At 51.7% G+C, this 19,116-nt stretch overlaps 1 protein-coding gene across 1 annotated transcript in view; it reads left to right on the top strand.

The window, feature by feature from the left end:
* The window catches only part of OTUD4 (OTU deubiquitinase 4), a 577,225-nt gene that overhangs the window by 187,807 nt on the left and 370,302 nt on the right, over window positions 1–19,116 (top strand). The window contains exon 6 of the mRNA XM_086962254.1: window positions 4,796–4,877. Within this exon, the coding sequence (XP_086818380.1) occupies window positions 4,796–4,877 (82 nt within the window). The remainder of the gene's footprint in view (window positions 1–4,795; window positions 4,878–19,116) is intronic.

The following is a 19,116-nucleotide window of genomic DNA, read 5'->3' as shown; positions in this document are numbered from 1 at the left end:
GCACACACAACCACACCCACACACAACCACACACTCAACCACAAAACCACAACCACACATACAACCACACACACAACCACAAAACCACAAACACGCACAGGTGTTGCCAATAGGTCTGGCAGTAGGAAAGTTTGAGCTATTGGTTTTCTAAATGACATTTTATTTTTTTGCTGACCTGACCAAACAAGCACGCGCATCAGCCTCCCTCCCTCCTAATTGCATTTATTCACGGCCGCACAGCACATCAAAGGGCTTCTCACAGCGTGTGCTGTGCGGCTTCTCCTCCCCTAATTATTCATAGCTGGCCGGTGGCCGGCCGTACTTTCAGTTTCCCGGCCGCTCTTGTTCCTAATGTCTTCCCCTTCATCGACTTCAGTCTAATTGGAAACATATGTTTTTCTTTAAGGTTATTCATTTCTTACTGATCCATTTTATGAGTTCATTCTTTCGAGTCACACATCGTTTGCTCTTTAGCATCTTTTAACCCGCACGCCACACCCACATCCAACACTTAACTTTTAATAATTTGCACGGGACAGAGTGCTCATCTAGGGTCTCCAGTTGCCCCAGTAACTTTCTTAGTTTTTTCACCTGGTTTATCATTCCATGCTAGACCATCATGCACCTTAGCTTAGCGTCCATAGTCACCTTGACAACGGCCTTAGTCCCTCCTCATTGCCGGAGTCTAACTGAGAGTTCACTTCCGGGCAACAGCTTGTAGTAATTTGGGGGCACTTCCCAGCCTCATTTTTATTGAAGTTACCCGAACCCGGCGTCTCTACCGACCGGCTTCACAGGTATGCGAAACTATGACTTACCTATTTGTACATTGCTGCTCTGTTTATTACGAGTGGTATAGCGTGACTGGCGTGACCACATTGCCCTGTTGCTCACTTTAGGCACCTCGCATGTATTATCAGCACAGAGCCGCTTTCACAATTTTGGCTCTTTGAATTGGTTGACACTCCGTTTAACCCTTTCTTTTTACCATGTTTTAAGCTAGTTTTCATGATCTTATTGTTCATTTCTATTTCGTTTCACACGTACGTGTATTACCTGGCACCCGGTGGTTTTGAGCACATGGTTTTCCTTTCACTCGTTTCCTTTTTCACACTTTCCATCACTAAGCATACAGCACCTTTACTCTTTTCGCATTTGTAATGTTCTTTGATTCACCTCCGTTTCATTTCTTTCCCAGGGATTATCCCCTGACGAAGGGCTGGTCCCGAAATTCATTGGGGCTATATACAATTTAGTATATACATGTGCCTCATAAATGCACTAGGATGTACCTATGATACGAATCACAGTTGTATCAGAAAATTGGATACTTCATGATCTGAACAACAACAGAATAAATTAATTTTGAAATTCAAGAACTGTGTGAAGCAATTTGTAAAAAGCGACAGGCTCTCTCAGGCTCTTCCAGAGTGAAGGGCACCTTTTCCAATGATTGAGTGTTCGCCTCAAGGACAGGAGGCGACAACCTGTAGCACCCAAACCTCAGGATTAACTTTCTTATAGTTTAATACACTCTAAATAATTTTTTCCATAAAAAGGAGTGCGACTGATTCTTCTAAATTGATATTATGCATTGCTTACATCTGCTGCGCCCCCATATTTTATGTGAAAGACTACGCAAATTAGGATAAATCTGGTGTAGAATATAATCTGGTGTATAATATAATCTGGTGTAGAATATATTCTACAGAAAGTAACAGGTACACTTCCAAAAGTATCAAACAGGAAGCAACTTCTGTTTATAATGGTAAAAGCAGGCCCCTGCTGAATTATTCGAATCTATGCAGCAGCCTTGTTTTTATTGCCAGTGTTTACATGCGCGGATGGATAAGGACCGGCTATGCCACACCACGGCCGGAGCTTCTTTTTTTAAAGAGACTCAACGTTTGCTGGCATTGGCTGACGTATGGGGTTACGTTGCAAGTAAAGGCGGAGGAACAAGGACGACATCTGCCATGGGGGGCTGCATTGTGAAACGCTTCTGCTAATACAAAGCGGTGCATTGGGAACCTCAAGCGTTCTGTTACACCCCAAAGGGGCACTTTTATGCAAAAAATAACACATGATTCACAGCAGATTAACAATGCATCTTCTCTACATTGTTTTATTAGTTGAACGTTTTGCAATTGGCAGGTCAAAGGCTTTGCACATATAATTTAAAAAAACATTGTCTAGTCAAGCTGCACTTTGAAAGCTATCAAAAACAAAGTGAATGTATTTTCTGTGGTCTTAAACTGTGCAGAGTTTCAAAGCTATACGTATTGGCATAAGCTGTGGACCGAAGTCATGATGACACACACAGTCCCTCTAGCAGAGATGATAGACCCACATACAAATGGCATTCTTTTTAGGTCTCGCCTTTTCCACTCAGTGCATACAGACGTCACTCAGTGCGCACAGCCCTAACTCACACTGCACACAGGCCTCACTCAGTGCACACAGCCTTCAATCACACTGCATACAGTCCGCACTCAGTGCTTACTGCACACACTCAGTGCACACTGCCCTAACTCACAGTGCACACTGCCCTAACTCACAGTGCACACTGCCCTAACTCACAGTGCACACAGCACTCACTCAGTGCACACAGCACTCACTCAGTGCACACAGCACTCACTCACTCGCACTGCACACAGTGATCACTCACACTGCACACAGGCCTCACTCAGTGCACACAGCCTTCACTCAGTGCACACAGCCCTCACTCAGTGCACACAGCCCTCACTCACACTGCATACAGTCCGCACTCAGTGCATACTGCACACACTCAGTGCACACTCACATTGCACACAGGCCTCACTCACACTGCACAAAGTCTTTGATTGCACTGCATACAGGCCTCACTCAGTGCATACAGCCGTCACTCAGTGCACACAGCCTTCAATCACACTGCATACAGTCCGCACTCATTGCATACTGCACACACTCAGTGCACACTGCCCTAACTCACAGTGCACACAGCACTCCCTCAGTGCACACAGCACTCACTCACTCGCACTGCACACAGTGATCACTCACACTGCACACAGCCCTCACTCAGTGCACACAGCCCTCACTCAGTGCACACAGCCCTCACTCAGTGCACACAGCCCTCACTCAGTGCACACAGCCCTCACTCACACTGCACACAGGCCGCACTCACAGTGCACACAGCCCTCACTCACACTGCGCACAGGTCTCACTCACACTGCGCACAGGCCTCACTCACACTCCACACAGGCCTCACTCACACTCCACACAGGCCTCACTCACAGTGCACGCAGCCCTCACTCACTGCACACAGGCCTCACTCACTCTGCACACAGGCCTCACTCACACTGCACAAAGTCTTTGATCGCACTGCATACAGGCCTCACTCAGTGCATACAGCCGTCACTCAGTGCACACAGCCCTAACTCACACTGCACACAGGCTTCACTCACACTGCACACAGGCCTCACTCAGTGCACACAGCCCTCAATCACACTGCATACAGTCTGCACTCAGTGCACACAGCACTCACTCAGTGCACACAGCTCTCACTCGCACTGCACACAGGGATCACTCACACTGCACACAGGCCTCACTCACACTGCACACAGGTCTCACTCAGTGCACACAGCCTTCAATCACACTGCATACAGTCCGCACTCAGTGCTTACCGCACACACTCAGTGCACACTGCCCTAACTCACAGTGCACACTGCCCTAACTCACAGTGCACACAGCACTCACTCAGTGCACACAGCACTCACTCAGTGCACACAGCACTCACTCAGTGCACACAGCTCTCACTCGCCCTGCACACAGGCCTCACTCACACTGCACCCAGGCCTCACTCACACTGCACACAGGCCTCACTCACACTGCACCCAGGCCTCACTCACACTGCACCCAGGCCTCACTCACACTGCACCCAGGCCTCACTCACACTGCACCCAGGCCTCACTCACACTGCACACAGGCCTCACTCACACTGCACACAGGCCTCACTCACACTGCACACAGGCCTCACTCACACTGCACACAGGCCTCACTCACACTGCACACAGGCCTCACTCACACTGCACACAGGCCTCACTCACACTGCACACAGGCCTCACTCAGCGCACACAGCCCTCACTCAGCGCACACAGCCCTCATCACTCAGTGCAAACACAGCATCACTCAGAACCACCACAGCATCACTCAGCACCACCACAGCATCACTGGTTCAAATATGTTCTCTCAATGTTTCAAGCTTTATTACAAATATCACAAAAAAATTTTAATATTTCACTTCTGTTCTTGGATTTTCGTCACTGAACATAATCTTCAAAAAAGTTATTTACAAAAGTTTAAGCTATTGCCATTAAAAATTACAATCACTTTTATTTAAGTATTAATTATTTAAAAAAAATTAAAAGCCATTGTTAATTGTAATATCAATACATCTAAGTCACGTCAATACAAAACATGTGACATTACAAATACTAAAAGTGTCACATATGCTAAAGTTAAAAGTATTGGCATTGTAAATCACAAAACATAAATATAAAATGTCATTTACAAAACCAATAGCTCCAACTTTCCTACTGCGAGACCTATTGGCAACGCCAGTGCTTGTTAGCTTTCTTAACTTTTGTAACTGCCTTTGAGAACCTGACATTTTACAGTGTGTTCAGATTAAATGTGGAGTATGTTAAAGAACCCCTGTCTTTTAGTAATGTTGTATGAAAATTTATGTTTTTTTTACTTACTATGTGTTAAAAAGGGTCATTCATATCTGTACTACCTTTTTGCTTATTTATTTCAGATAATGCTGTGCTTTTCAAACGGAAATCATTATGATATAGTGTATCCGGCATCATACACTGAGACTGCGGCTTTATGCCAATGTAAGTACCCTATTTGTTTTAATATATTTACATTTATTTTGTCAGCTGAACCTGTCACAGGTACTAAACATAATGGCTCGATGCAGAAGCCTCCTGCAGCTAGGTTTCTGCTGTATAATGTATTGACAGGCAAAGGATCATTTTAGATCAACCCTCAGATTGTGGTTCTTCAGGAAGATCTGTGTGAGTGACCTGTGGTACATGATTCATATAGTGCTGCACTATACTCTTCCCCTCTCAGTTCCTCTATTTTGGCTTCAAGTCATGTATGTTGCATTATGTCGATTTCCCTTTGTGATGGTCATTCACTTTCTTATGGAGCAAACCTTTTTTGAGCCTGTATGAACCCCGTGTTATAGATGTTTGTTCCTGTCCATATATAAGTACGAGCACACTGTCATCAGAAATGTTTTCCACTCTTAGTTTAATCATGCACTATAGTCATGAATACGGTGATGTCTGTGTCCTGAACATGCCAGTCTGTATACCCTCCTTATTATTGATTCTGGTGCAATGCCCTGTTTAGGCACTGTTGGGTTATTTAAGTGTTTTTGGGGTGAAATGGTGCTGCCACAGAAATGCTAATTGTATCTGTTTGTGGACCTATAGTGTCCAGTTCTTGCCTGTAAAAATGAGTTTTCAGGAAGTAGTAATTTGGCTGGAAAAAATCTTTATCAGGGAGAGCTTTAATCAAGGCTGTCATGTTGCTCTCTGCGATCTTATTTGAATTTAATTTTCTTGAATAAATTCTCTACTTTTTTTTGCACTTGGTTAATTGACATTGCTGATATTTCTCAAGAGAAGCACAGCCTTCTCTTTTTATCTGAAGGCATTTCGAAAATATAGGTTGAAGAGTGGCAAAAAAAATGTTGTAAACACGAAAAATAGTGACTGTGTACATTCACAGTGTTGCCTAGGAGCAAGAAACTGGCAAAAATGAGAGGTATTGTTCCATATTCCTACACCGTTATGTTGTCTAACTCTACTCCTCGAACGTGCTGAGGAGCCACTTTTTAATCACTCAAGATAAATACAAAAACACCAATTCATAAAGGCACTTATTTGTATGTGAAGTATTAATCCTTTAGTATTTTTTTCACCTACTCAACAGTGCCTATGTAAGAGGCTCCACATTCTTTAAGCTAATCTTAAATTAATGTTTTGTTACTTCGTTTTTAATGATCACTCTTTTGTCTCCTAGTTTAGGACAACCCCCGCGCCGCACGGCCACCAGCTGCTGCGTGTGCCTCCCGCTTGCCTGCCTCGCTGCCCCGGCCGCCGCCGTGTGACCACGCCCCCTGCCACCGAGCGGCGTGGTCTCCCACGGTGTAGCGCTGTGCTCGCCTGACCTGCAGGCTCCTGTTCCCCGCTATCTCGCCGTGTGTCCCTCTGCTGTTATTGTATCTTTGGTGTAATTATTGTTGTTTTTTGCCTGTTTGCCTGTTTTGCCCCCCGTCTCCTCGCTACCCGCTCCCCGCCACCGCCGCTAACCACGCCCCTTTTTTTGCTTTCTGTACCCTCCCCGCTCCCGCCTCCCAGCTGCTCTGCCCTCCCTCGCACTTGGCCATATATGGCGACCGTGCGACGCAGGTGAGTGTGACCTAGTTTAGGACACCCCCCGCGCCGCACGGCCACCAGCTGCTGCGTGTGCCTCCCGCCTGCCTGCCTCGCTGCCCCGGCTGCCGCCGTGTGACCACGCCCCCTGCCACCGAGCGGCGTGGTCTCCCACGGTGTAGCGCTGTGCTCGCCTGACCTGCAGGCTCCTGTTCGCCGCTATCTCGCCGTGTGCCCCTCTGCTGTTATTGTATCTTTGGTGTAATTATTGTTGTTTTTTGCCTGTTTGCCTGTTTTGCCCCCCGTCTCCTCCCTACCCGCTCCCCGCTTCCCGCCACCGCCGCTAACCACGCCCCTTTTTTGCTTTCTGTACCCTCCCAGCTGCTCCGCCCTCCCTCGCACTTCGCCATATATGGCGACCGTGCGAACACGCAGCGGTCACGCGCAGCGGGAGCGCCGATTGTGCGCCGAAGGCGCGCCAAAGGTAAACCCGTCTGCGCCCGTCCGCGCCTGGCCCGCGCCCGGCCCGCGCCCAGCGCCAGGACCCCTGGCCCCCTCAGACGGAAGACGACCCGACTGTCCTACAACGCCACCGAACTCATCGCACTCAACATCGGCGGGATCCCGGGATGCTACCGAGCCACCCCGAGGCGCACCCACGGACCCTTCAGCTGCCACGCCTGCAAGTTCACCTGCATCCGGACCTGCCCCACACCAGCACCCGCCAAGCCGAACACCAGCAGCAACCACCTCAAGTGCATCCTGCTCAACACCCGCTCCGTCCACAGGCACGCCATTGAACTCTGGAACCTCCTCGACACCACAGCTCCTGACGTCGCCTTCCTCGCGGAAACATGGATGAACGCCTCCTCAGCGCCCGACATCGCCATCGCCATCCCAGAGGGCTACAAGATCACCAGAAGAGACCGCGTCAAACAGACTGGAGGAGGCATCGCCATCATCCACAGGGACACCATCCACATCACGACCAACACCGACGACACCCTGAAAACCGCCGAACACCTACACTTCCAGATCCGCACCGACCCGAAGACCACCCTCAGAGGCACCCTGATCTACCGACCCCCGGGACCACGCACACAATTCAGCGAGGACATCGCCGACTTCGTCAGCCCGCATGCCCTCCCCTCTGCTGACTACATCCTCCTGGGGGACCTCAACTTCCACCTGGAGAACAACAACGACCGCAACACCACCACCCTGCTCGACAACCTCGCCAACCTCGGACTCAAGCAGCTGGTATCCACCCCCACCCACCTCGCCGGACACACACTCGACGCCGTCTTCTCTTCCAGCAAAGACATCGCCTTCAGTCACGCCACTGGACTCCACTGGACGAACCTCAGCTGCGTCCACTTCACCTTCAGAAGAATGACGATCCACCACCACCAGCAACCGGTTGCTCGAAGAAGCTGGAACAAGATCACAGCCGACCAGCTCGCCGCTTCCCTGAGCCAGCACCCCCCCGCCAGCTCAGCGAACCCCAGCCAGGCCGCCGACAACCTCACGAAGTGGATCAACAACTGCGCGGACGAACTCGCCCCACTGAGGACCCCGCCTAGCAGACCCGGCAGCAAGAAGGCCCCTTGGTTCACCGACGAACTCAAGAGCTCCAAGAAGAACTGCCGAGCCCTTCGAGAAAGCCTGGAGAAGGGAACCAACAACGGACAACATGACCGCCCTCAAGCTTGCCACCCGGAAGCACCACCAACTGATCCGCGCCACTAAGAAAACTGCATTCAAGGACCGGCTGGACAACAACGCACACAATTGCAAGGAACTCTTCAACATCGTCAAAGAGCTCTCCAACCCCAACGCCGGAAACAACGACATCACCCCATCGCAAGACCTCTGCAACTCCCTCGCCTCCTACTTCCACAACAAGATCGCGGACATACACAACAGCTTCAGCACTCAACCGACGCACGCCACAACCGAACCACCGCCCCCCACCACCACCCTCCGCGCCTGGACTCCGATCAGCACCGAAGACACCATCCGCTTGATGAACTCCATCCATTCCGGATCTCCGACCGACCCCTGCCCTCACCACGTCTTCAACAAGGCCGACGCGGTCATCGCACCCCACCTGCGGGACATCATCAACACCTCCTTCGACACCGCCACCTTCCCGGAGAGCTGGAAGCACGCCGAACTCAGCGCCCTACTCAAGAAACCTACAGCGGACCCCACCGAACTCAAGAATTACCGCCCCATCTCGCTCCTCCCGTTCCCAGCCAAAGTCATCGAGAAGACCGTCAACAAGCAGCTGGCCGCCTTCCTCGAGACGAATGGATCCCTCGACCCCTCACAGTCTGGCTTCCGAGCCAACCACAGCACCGAGACCGCCCTCATCGCTGCCACCGATGACATCCGAGCCCTGATGGACAACGGAGAAACAGCGGCCCTCATCCTCCTAGACCTCTCTGCAGCATTCGACACTGTCTGCCACCGCACCCTAGTGCAGCGCCTCAGCAACATCGGAATCCAGGAGAAGGCACTGGAATGGATCATCTCCTTCCTCAACGGAAGAACACAGAGAGTCCGTCTACCACCGTACAAGTCAGAGGCCACCGAAGTCATCTGCGGCGTCCCTCAAGGATCCTCGCTGAGCCCCACCCTCTTCAACGCCTACATGAGCCCCCTCGCGGCCATCGCACGCCAACACAACCGCAACATCATCTCCTACGCTGACGACACCCAGCTGATCCTCTCCCTGAAGGGATGAAAGACGTAGCCGAGTGGATGACGACCAGCCGCCTGAAACTGAACTCAGACAAGACGGAAGTCCTCATCCTGGGTTCCTCGCCCTCCGCCTGGGACGACTCCTGGTGGCCCCCCGCCCTGGGCAGCGCACCCAAACCGACAGACCACGCACGCAACCTGGGCTTCATCTTGGACTCCTCCCTCACCATGACCAGACAAGTCAACGCCGTCTCCTCGTCATGCTTCAACATCCTGCGCATGCTACGGAAGATCTTCCGGTGGATCCCCACCGAGACCAGGAAGACGGTCACCCAGGCCCTCGTCACCAGCCGACTGGACTACGGCAATGCCCTCTACGCCGGAACCACCGCCAAGCTCCAGAAGAGACTCCAGCGGATCCAGAACGCATCAGCCAGACTCATCCTCGACATCCCACGACACAGCCACATCTCCGGACACCTGAGAGACCTGCATTGGCTCCCCGTCAACAAAAGAATCACCTTCCGCCTCCCCACCCACGCACACAAAGCCCTACACGATCAAAGCCCCAGCTACCTCAACAACCGCATCAACTTCTATGCTCCCAAACGACATCTCCGATCAGCCAGCCACGCCCTCGCCGCCGTCCCCCGCATCCGAAGAACGACAACAGGAGGAAGGTCCTTCTCCTACCTGGCCGCCAAGACCTGGAACTCCCTACCGACCGACCTGCGCCTGACCCAAGACCACCTCTCCTTCAGGAAGAAGCTCAAGACCTGGCTATTGAGCAGTAGCAGCACTCCCCCACCTAGCGCCTTGAGACCCTCCGGGTAAGTAGTGCGCTATATAAATGCCTGTGATTGATTGATTGATTGATCTCACATGAACATTATTTTTCATACTTGTCTGCATTAAAAACGATGTGGCCGATTTACTAAGCCATTTATAACTATTAGATATCATGTTGTATATATTATATGTATAATTTATAACTACAACAAAAAATCGTAAATACCTTTGTGATTTGGCCCCACAATATTTAAGCTAATCCTAAATTAATGTTTTGGTTTTGCTGGCTGTTTTATCTGAAAGAAACACGTATTGATAGATTCCTTACCTTAGAATTACCCCCAGGCATCAGACTGGATCTGGAAAGTTTTCATCAGCAGTACACCTGCGCGTCGGTAGGCGTCCTCGTGCGGCTCCGCGTGCGTTGTTGGCGTCGAGATGACGTTGCTGGAGCCACTTAAACGTGCCCGCGCACGCTGACGTCCTTTTTTTTCTGCGCTAGCAAGTGCAGATCCGGGAAGAGCAAGTACCCCCAGTCACTTTTTTGACTGAGGTTTTTTTTGGCCTTTTTGTCTTCTAGTTGATCGACACCTGGTGTTGTAGAGATGCCCGATTTCAAGGACTGCGGGGACTGTCACTGTTTGATGTCGGTGATACACCCGCACCGTGTGTGTCTCTACTGCCTGGGGCGCGACTAAGACTCCAAGTCGTGCCGGACTATGGTGCCGAAGACTTTGTGGGAGCGATCCCGAAAGTTGCTAGAGGTCCGGCAGTCTGCTCCGCGCCGCTCAAGGTCCTGGTACCGAGGGAGGTCGTGGGACCGGTCTCGGAGTCGTCACCATCGTTCGTCTGGATCGAAGTCTTCACACTCTGGGTCAGGTAAGTCGAAGCATTCCAAAAAAAAGTCGAAGAAGCGTTGTCACTCCTCGCCTTCCCCTCGCCAGTCGCGTCTGGTTCCACCCCTGCAGCTCTGGCAGAGCCAGTGACTGCGCCGCCGGCCTACCCGCCCCTCCTGGGTCCGTCGGCAACACCTGCTCAGGTGCAAGAATTTCGTCCTGCCATGGCCCTACTCTTTGCGATGTCTGGCACCTGGGCCTGACTGGGGCCCTGTTCTCCTATCGCCGCTGGCTTCGGCCCCGGCGCTGCCACCGGCTTCGGCCCCTGGCGCCGCAAAACTTCCTTGGATCCGGGCTGGGATCCTGGGCGACAGGGGTTGACCGTATAACGCCTCCAGCGGTGTCGACCCTTCCTCCGGCACCACCTCAGACATCGTCCGGTGCTACCACCGACGTCAACCCCGGTTTCAGCCCTTACCCGAACACTGCATCGATCAACGCCGATTCCGATCGACACCGATTCTGACACTGATGGTGGCCTTTTTACCCCTTTGTCCATCCTCCTTATTTTCAGCCTATTTCACAGACTTCGGAGGAAGGGGAGGTCTGGGAGGGGTCTGAGGACCCTCTCACACAACAGTGTGGTTATGATCCGGACTGGTCAGAGAATTTGGGGGATGCCAGTGGTCTTGACACCTTACCTTACCTTGGCATGCTGTCTCCTCCTTCAGTGGCTACGGAGGAGGGAGCAAGTGACGCAGTGGTTTTGCGTAGGGTGGCTGAGGTCCTCCACCTCGAACTCCTGACAGTGGCTGTCAGGACTAACCTCCTGACCGAAGTGCTTCAGCCAGCGACTACCTCTGCGAAGCCACTGCCTTTCAATGAGGCACTTTCTGACGTTCTTTTGGGCACCTGGTCCAGGCCTAATGCAGGGGCTCTTGTGGACAGGCACGTGGTCCGACACTATCGCCTGGCTCCGGGCAACTCCCTCTTTCTCTCCCAACATCCCACTCCTGAGAGCTTGGTTGTCCAAGCCTCTTCTTCCCAAAGCGCGTTCCCTTCCGCCCCTCTGTATAGGGAATCCAAGAAGCTGGAGCAGCTTAGCAAGAAGCTGTTTTCATCTGCCAGCTCAGGACTGCGGTTGGTGAACACAGCATGCCTCTTGGGGCGTTATTCCCACTCTGTGTGGGACGTGGTTGCGCAGGTGCTGCCTAACTGTCCGGAGGAGGCCCAGACAGTACTCTCCCAAGCTATTGCTTCTGGGAGGGACGCATCCAAGTTCACCATCCGTTGTGGGCTTGATACCGCCCACTCGCAGAGCAGGGTGATTTCCATGACTGTGGCGCTTCGGCGCCACGCCTGGCTGAGGACAACTGGCTTCTCAGGGGATTTCCAAAACACTCTGATGGACATGCCCTTTGATGGCATTCGCCTCTCCTTGGCAATAAGGCATATAGTGCGTTGGAGCGCTTTAAGACTCCCGGGCTATGGCCAAGTCCTTGGGCCTGTAGGCCACTCGGCCCAATCCGCCTTCTGCTTTTCGCTCCTTTTTGTGGCCACGGAAGGGGTGCCCCAACACATTTGTTTCAGAGCCATAGGCCTGTGCCGCAACAACCTCCGCGCAGTCGTGGAATTTGGACACTGTCAAGGGGTTATTGGGGCCAGTGGGTGGGTCAGCCTACGTCCACCCCTGCAGCATCCACTGCAAAGCCTTCCTAGTCCGAACTGTCAGGCCCATCAAACGCAAGTGGGCGGCAGAATTCGCCATCATCTCCCCCACTGGCGCAACATCACATCGGACAAGTGGGTGCTGCAAATTGTCCGAAGGGGCTACTCCCTCCCCTTCGAGACTACCCCTCCAGCGATTCCACCTCAGTACCACTACATATCAGGGGACCTTCTTGTGCTTCTTCAGCAGGAAGTCGGGCCCTCCTGGCAAGGGGGCCATCGAGTGAGCTCCTGGGCCAGAAGTAGGTTGTGGTTTTTATTCTTACTACTTTCTGGTCCCCAAGAAGGACAAGGGCCTGCATCCTATCTTGGACCTCAGGAACATCAACTGCTTCCTCCGGAAGGAGAAGTTCAAGATGTTGATGGTAGCTCAAGTCTTGTCTGCCCTCGACCCTGGAGACTGGATGGTAGCGTTGGACTTGCAGGACGTATATTTTCACATCCCCGTCCTGCCGGCGTTACCTGCAGTTTACCGTTCTCCCCTTAGGCCTTACAGCGCCCCTCGGGTATTCACAAAAGTGATGGTGCTGGTCGCAGCCCATCTGCGCATTTGAGGGGTTCCAGTCTTCCCCTATCTCGACGACTGGCTATTGAAGGCGGGCTCGCCCCAGGCAGTCGTTTCCCACCTCCAGACTACGGCTGACCTCCTGCATTTGCTGGGGTTTTCCATCAACGTGTCGAAGTCACACCTGATTACCTCTCAGAAGGTCCTCTTCATTGGAGCAGTTCTGGACTCTGCGCAGTTTTGGGTTTATCCTCCAGAGCAGCGAGTCCGGGATATTCAGGCTATGATGCCGATCTTCCAGCCTCTATCCCGGGATTTGGTCTGGATAACCCTCCGGCTACTGGACCTTATGGCCTCCTGCATCTTGCTAGTGGATCATGCCAGATGGCAAAAGTGGACTCTGCAGTGGGGCCTGAAGTTCCAGTGGGAACAGCATCAGGGCAACCTGTCCGATCAAGTCCTGATCTCGGAGGGCACTGTACGCCAATTGCAGTAGTGGCTCATGCATCGTGATTGGGTCAATAGCAGATCCATCTACCTTCCCCAACCGGGACACAGTTGTGACGGGCACGTCCTTTCTGGGATGGGGCGGCCACCTGGGAGAGGCGGAGATCAGAGGACTCTGGTCTCCGGCGGGGTCCCGGCTCCATATCAACCTTCTGGAGCCTTAGGCAATCCGGCTTGTACTGAAGGCATTCCTTCCCTCTGTCAAGAGGAGAGTAGTGCAGGTGTTCACAGACAACACCACAGCCATGTGGTACAGCAACAAACAGGGCAGGGTGGGGTTGTGGACCCTTTGTCAGGAGGCTCTGCGCCTCTGGACATGGCTGGAACATCAGGGCCAAGTCCAACACAATCCCCTTCCAGCCAAAACGCAGAGGAGACCAATCACTGTCTTGATGGGCTTCTCTGCTTTGGGCGATAGAACATGGACCCTGGCCCTAAACAGCAGCGGCATATTCCAGTTCTATGCCATTCTGAACCTTTTTGGATCCCTCTGTCCATACTCTCAGGGCCCACCATGCTAACCCGTGGGGAACTCTTCTCCTCACTTGTGGACACCATCTGTGCAGCACCTAACCTTATCTTGCTCACAGGTGTGTCCCAACAGACAGACAGCAAGCCACAGTGGCCACTGACAGTAGTCCGTGATGAGAACCAGGCCTTATGCCTCTGAGAGCTCTGAAACCTTTATGGCTTCAGAGAGTGGGGGCAGTAGCCCAAAGTGCTTGGCACCCTTTGTCCACTCTCCCTCCTGTCAGGTCAGGTATGACATCCTGACACTGACTCACCAGCCGCAGGCCTGTAGCCAGTGGCTAGACAAGAGACTGGGGTGGGCTCTCCCACACCCAGTCCTCCTCCTCCTTGGGGCTCTGCACTCTCCCACCTGCAGCGGTACCCCCTTCCAGAATTGTCAGGGGGCCTGTAGCAGGTGTCCTGCACAATTCGCCCACCAGTTCAGGGGTTCTATCCTGCAACTGGGCTTCCAGGTCAGGGGGGGACACCCTGAACCTGGCCCTCCAACCTAGGGTCTAAACCCTCAGGCTGCACCGTGGTCAGAGGCGAGGACTCCCTCCCTCAGCACCCCCTTCCAGAGCACTGCACCCTCTCAACTGGAGAGGTACCCCTAGAAGCTACTTCGGTCAGAACACTGATTACAGTTGCCCCTTCTTCCAGGTCAGACAACACCTGATCCCGGTTTCCCAATCCAGGGACCAACCCCTGCGTGTGAACACTTGCCCGGCGCACCAGGACTTAATTGAGAGCACATATGCCCCCCCCTCCCCAGGGGTGACACATAACTCATGTGCCGTGTGACATTCTGCCTGGCGCAGATCTCCCGACTCCTGTCCAACTGATAGTGCGTGAAGATCCCCCAGGACAGAAGTGGTGTCACCATGGTCACTCCTCTGTGATTCAGCCTTTCTGGCTGGCCCCTGACCTACTGGTGCTTCCACTTGGGACTCTTTCACCCCCTGATCTGGACTTTTGCACCCTCCACTTAGGAGTGGCACTGCCAGACACCAGAACTGATGGAAGACTGCTTACAGACACTCCCAGTTCACCAGACACTAATGGATCCCCCTCAACGGGCAGCCCATCAGGACAGCCTAGGCTCCCCGCCTGGTGTTCCCTTAAAGAACCATTCAGGCTATGAGACTGGGTTTCGGGCACCTTGGGACACGCAGCTCCACACTCACTGCGTCTCCACTGAGACAGGACGTGCGCCCCTACGCCCTTCCCACTACAACGGGACCTAGCTGGGCTACTCTGCACCTCTTCCCCCACTTGGGTTGGAAGATACCTGAACCGCTCCTCTTGGGATCACTCCCCAATGCCTCTCCAGACCCTCTGTAATCAACCAAAAGGTCTGCTTCCAATGTGAGCTCCCTGGGGTCAAAGAACTCACTCTCCAACAGGTGTTGGCATAGCTCTTGAAAACAGGGACTTACAATATGCTCTCCCACGATTTGATCACACAGCCCCCTACCAGGTTTAACCAAACTATCCTTCACCTCTCCACTCAGTGCCTCGCACATGTACTCCACACCACTCTCTTGAGATTTGCAAGACCGTCTCTGTCATTCAACCCGCACTCTTCTGGGCGGTCTCCACACTCACATACCAGGACTTCAACCTTGGGGGAACCCCTCTCCCTGCACCTCTCATCTAGAGTCAGTAGAGTGTCCCTCCATCCACTAGGACCATGAACCCCTGCGTCAGTATCCCCATTCTCCTCGGGGACACTGCGCACTACTGGAGCTACCTCATGTCCTTCAAGTCAGGCGCCACACCTCTGGGTGTATGTACTGCTCCCTCAGCACTAGACAACCCAATTTTGCTGCCACCATCTGAGCTGGATTCCACCTCCAACTCAGCAAAGCTCACTTCCTGAGCTACAAACATTTCTTTTTTCTGGGCTGAGACACTCATGGCCTCAAGCCTCTCGAGCTCCAAATCAAGCTCCCTCATTCTCAACTCATGCTCAAACTGCATCCTCTTTTCCTCTAGGTCCAATTTCCTAGTTTGCAACTCCAATTCTGACTGCCCACCCAACTTGAACTTGGTCAGCTCCATCTCATGCATCCTACTCTTCTCCCTGCCCTCCAGTTCTTCTTGGGACAGGCCCTTGGCAGAAACACTGATACCTGCTGGGGAAGGTGCTCTCCTCCCCCCTGGACCCAATGGCCCTTCCAGCTGCTCCTCTGCATTTTCAGTCCCTCATTCTCAGGGGTATTCCTTGCTTCGACCCAAGCCCTGAGCTCCTTTTGGAACTCCTCTTTCTTGGAGAGACCGGTCATAACAACTTTAAATCTCCTGCAGAAGTCCTTCAGCTTTTTCACATTGTAGCATTCCAGTTTCTCCTCTTCCCAAACAAAACCAACCGATACTTTTAATGCTACTTTATCCATGGTGGTTAAACTTGGCAGTCCTTGGCTAAAATAGAAAATCCCAGGAAAAACAATCTACGAAAATGCATGTGGTTGCATTTGGTCTGCACTTACTAGTAGTGTTCACCAATCACTGTATATGAGTCACAAATTCAAGTCCAGAATCCTCACCGCTTACCACAAATGTTAGATGTGGGGGTCTCTAGTTGGCAGAGGTAGGTACCTTTGTCCAAATAGGGACCCTTGCATCTAGTCAGGGTAAGGGGGTACACTCCTAACATAACCCCTGCTCACCCCCTTGGTAGCTTGGTACGATCAGACAGGCTTATCTCAGAGGCAGTGTGTAAAGCATTTGTGAACACATACAGTAACCCAGTGACAACACTACACATGGACACCACACAAGTTGTAGTATAAAAATAAGTATTTTTATAAAGACTTAACACAAGACTGCAAACAACAAAAATCCACAATACTGTACTTTAAAATGGTAGAAATAGCTTAGTTCTCTTTAGATGTAAAATGCAACACTTCTAAGTTCAATGTACCTTTGGTTTCGTACCGCTATACAATGAAAGTGTTGCAGGCAATGTGATGCGTCGGTTCCTTACACGCAAGAATGGTGATGCATCAGATCCCTGCTGCTGCAAAGGGGATGCGTCGGTTCTTCTCCGCGTGGAGAGGTGATGCATCGGTTTTTAACTGCGCTTCCGTGGCAATGCGACCAGCAGCGCCGTGATGCGATGAAGATCCGGTGCCATGAAACAAAATGGCGTCTTCTTCTTGATGCAACAACGATGCGTACACGCCCGACGGCCATGCTGCGACGCAGCGATTCTTCTGAGCTGTGACAGGCCCTGTGACACGCTTCTCCGGTGCTGCAACGGCATCTACTGCGACGACAACACTCTGCACCGGTGATGCGAGGTGCTTCGGGTGATGCGATGGCGACAGCGGCAGCATGCTTCTCCAGTGATGCGACGGCGTCTGCTGCGACGGCAACAGTCTTCTCCGGTGATGCGATGGCTGCTGCGGCGATGCCCTTCTTCGTCTTGAGTCACGCTTCCAGCTCCCAGCGACAGGCAGTCTCTTAGAAGGCCCAGCTCAACAGCAGGCATTTAAATTCCCAGAAAGTGAAGGCAGGGGAGCTGGTTGGTGAAGTCTGTTGTCCCTAAGACTTCAGCAGGAGTCAAGCTCTATCTCAAGCCCTTGGAGATCCTTTACAAGTTGATTTGAAAGTAGCACAAAGTCATTTCTCCTTTCTTTGACAGTCAGGCAACTACTGCAGGCCAATCCCCCAAACAGCACTCCGCTTACGGATAGCCTCCTCCTCAGTTTCTCTGGTTCCTCCCCTCAGCAAAGGTTTGTCTTGTTTCCAAAAAGTGATCTAAAGTTCTTTGGTCTGGGTCCCAATATTTATACTAGCAAATCCTTTGTCCACTGAAAGGCAGAGGGGTCCTGTACCCAGTCCAAAACAGTTCTGTGCAGGCCTGGAGCACTTTGTTGACAAGACTCCTTTCCTTTGACAGTGTGGACCAGGAACATCAGACGCACCACAGGAGGTTGAGACTGCATTGTGGAAGGCAGGCCCAGCCCTATTCAGGTCCCAGGTGCAACTCCTCCCACCCATCTACATGCAGATAGCTCTATTCAGCCCTGTGCTGACTCACCCTGTCTCCTGGAATTCCCCAGCCCCTGTCACTCAAACTGCAGATAAAGAATACACAACCTAGAAGAGGCAGGCTTGGACAGTTCGGCAAGAAAATACCTACTTTCTAAAAGTGGTATTTTCAAACACATAATGTTAAAACAACCTTCACTAAAATATGTGTTTTTATCATTCTGATTTCAGGCATACTATACTCTAATTTCTACCTGGTTTCCTGAGTCAGTTAGGATTATGAAATGTAATAATCAAAATGCCCATTCTGGCCTATGGGGAACAGGTAGCCTTGCAATAGTGAAAAACAAAAAGGGCTGTAATTCACTATTAGAACCTGCCACACGCACCAGTGCATGTCCTACCTTTTACTTACAATGCACCCCACCCTTGGGCCTATCATAGGGGTGACTAATATGCAGTTAAGGGAAGGTTTAGGGACTGGTAAGTGGGTACACTTGCCCAGTCAGCATGGCAGTACCAGACTGCACACAGGCTCTGCAATGGCAGACCTGAGATGCACTTTACAGGCTGCTTCTGTGGGTGGCACAACCAGTGCTGCAAGCCCACCAGCAGAATTTTATTTACAAGCCCTGGGCACATGCAGTGCACTGTACTAGGGTCTGACAAGTAAACCAAATCAGCTAATCATGGAGTCACTAATCCATAAATCAGTTTACAATAGGGAGAGCATATGCACTTTAGCACTGATCAGCAGTGGTAAAGTGCCCAGAGTCATAAAACAGCCAACAGGTCAGAAAGAATACAGGAGGAAGGCAAAAAGTTCAGGGATGACCCTGCAGAAAAGGGCCAAGTCCAACTGAATTCCTAAGAAAGGAGCGTACTGCTTCAAAACTGCTCTCTGCTGTGTTGCGTCCATCGAAGGCCACCAGGCATAGAATTTAAAATCTATTTATTGTACATTAGCAGTATGTTGTACTTTAACAGTATATTGCTAAAAAGCAAACTGGTGCACAAATGGTAGCCTACACAAATGTGTAGATAAAAAGTGAGCTTGTTGTTAAAGTATGCATGCCAGCAGTGGGAGCATGGAAAAAATGGGAGTCTC

This window comes from Lissotriton vulgaris, chromosome 3_1 (assembly GCF_964263255.1).
Source record: "Lissotriton vulgaris chromosome 3_1, aLisVul1.2, whole genome shotgun sequence".
NCBI lineage: Eukaryota > Metazoa > Chordata > Amphibia > Caudata > Salamandridae > Lissotriton > Lissotriton vulgaris.
This window is presented reverse-complemented; position numbering and strand designations above follow the sequence as displayed.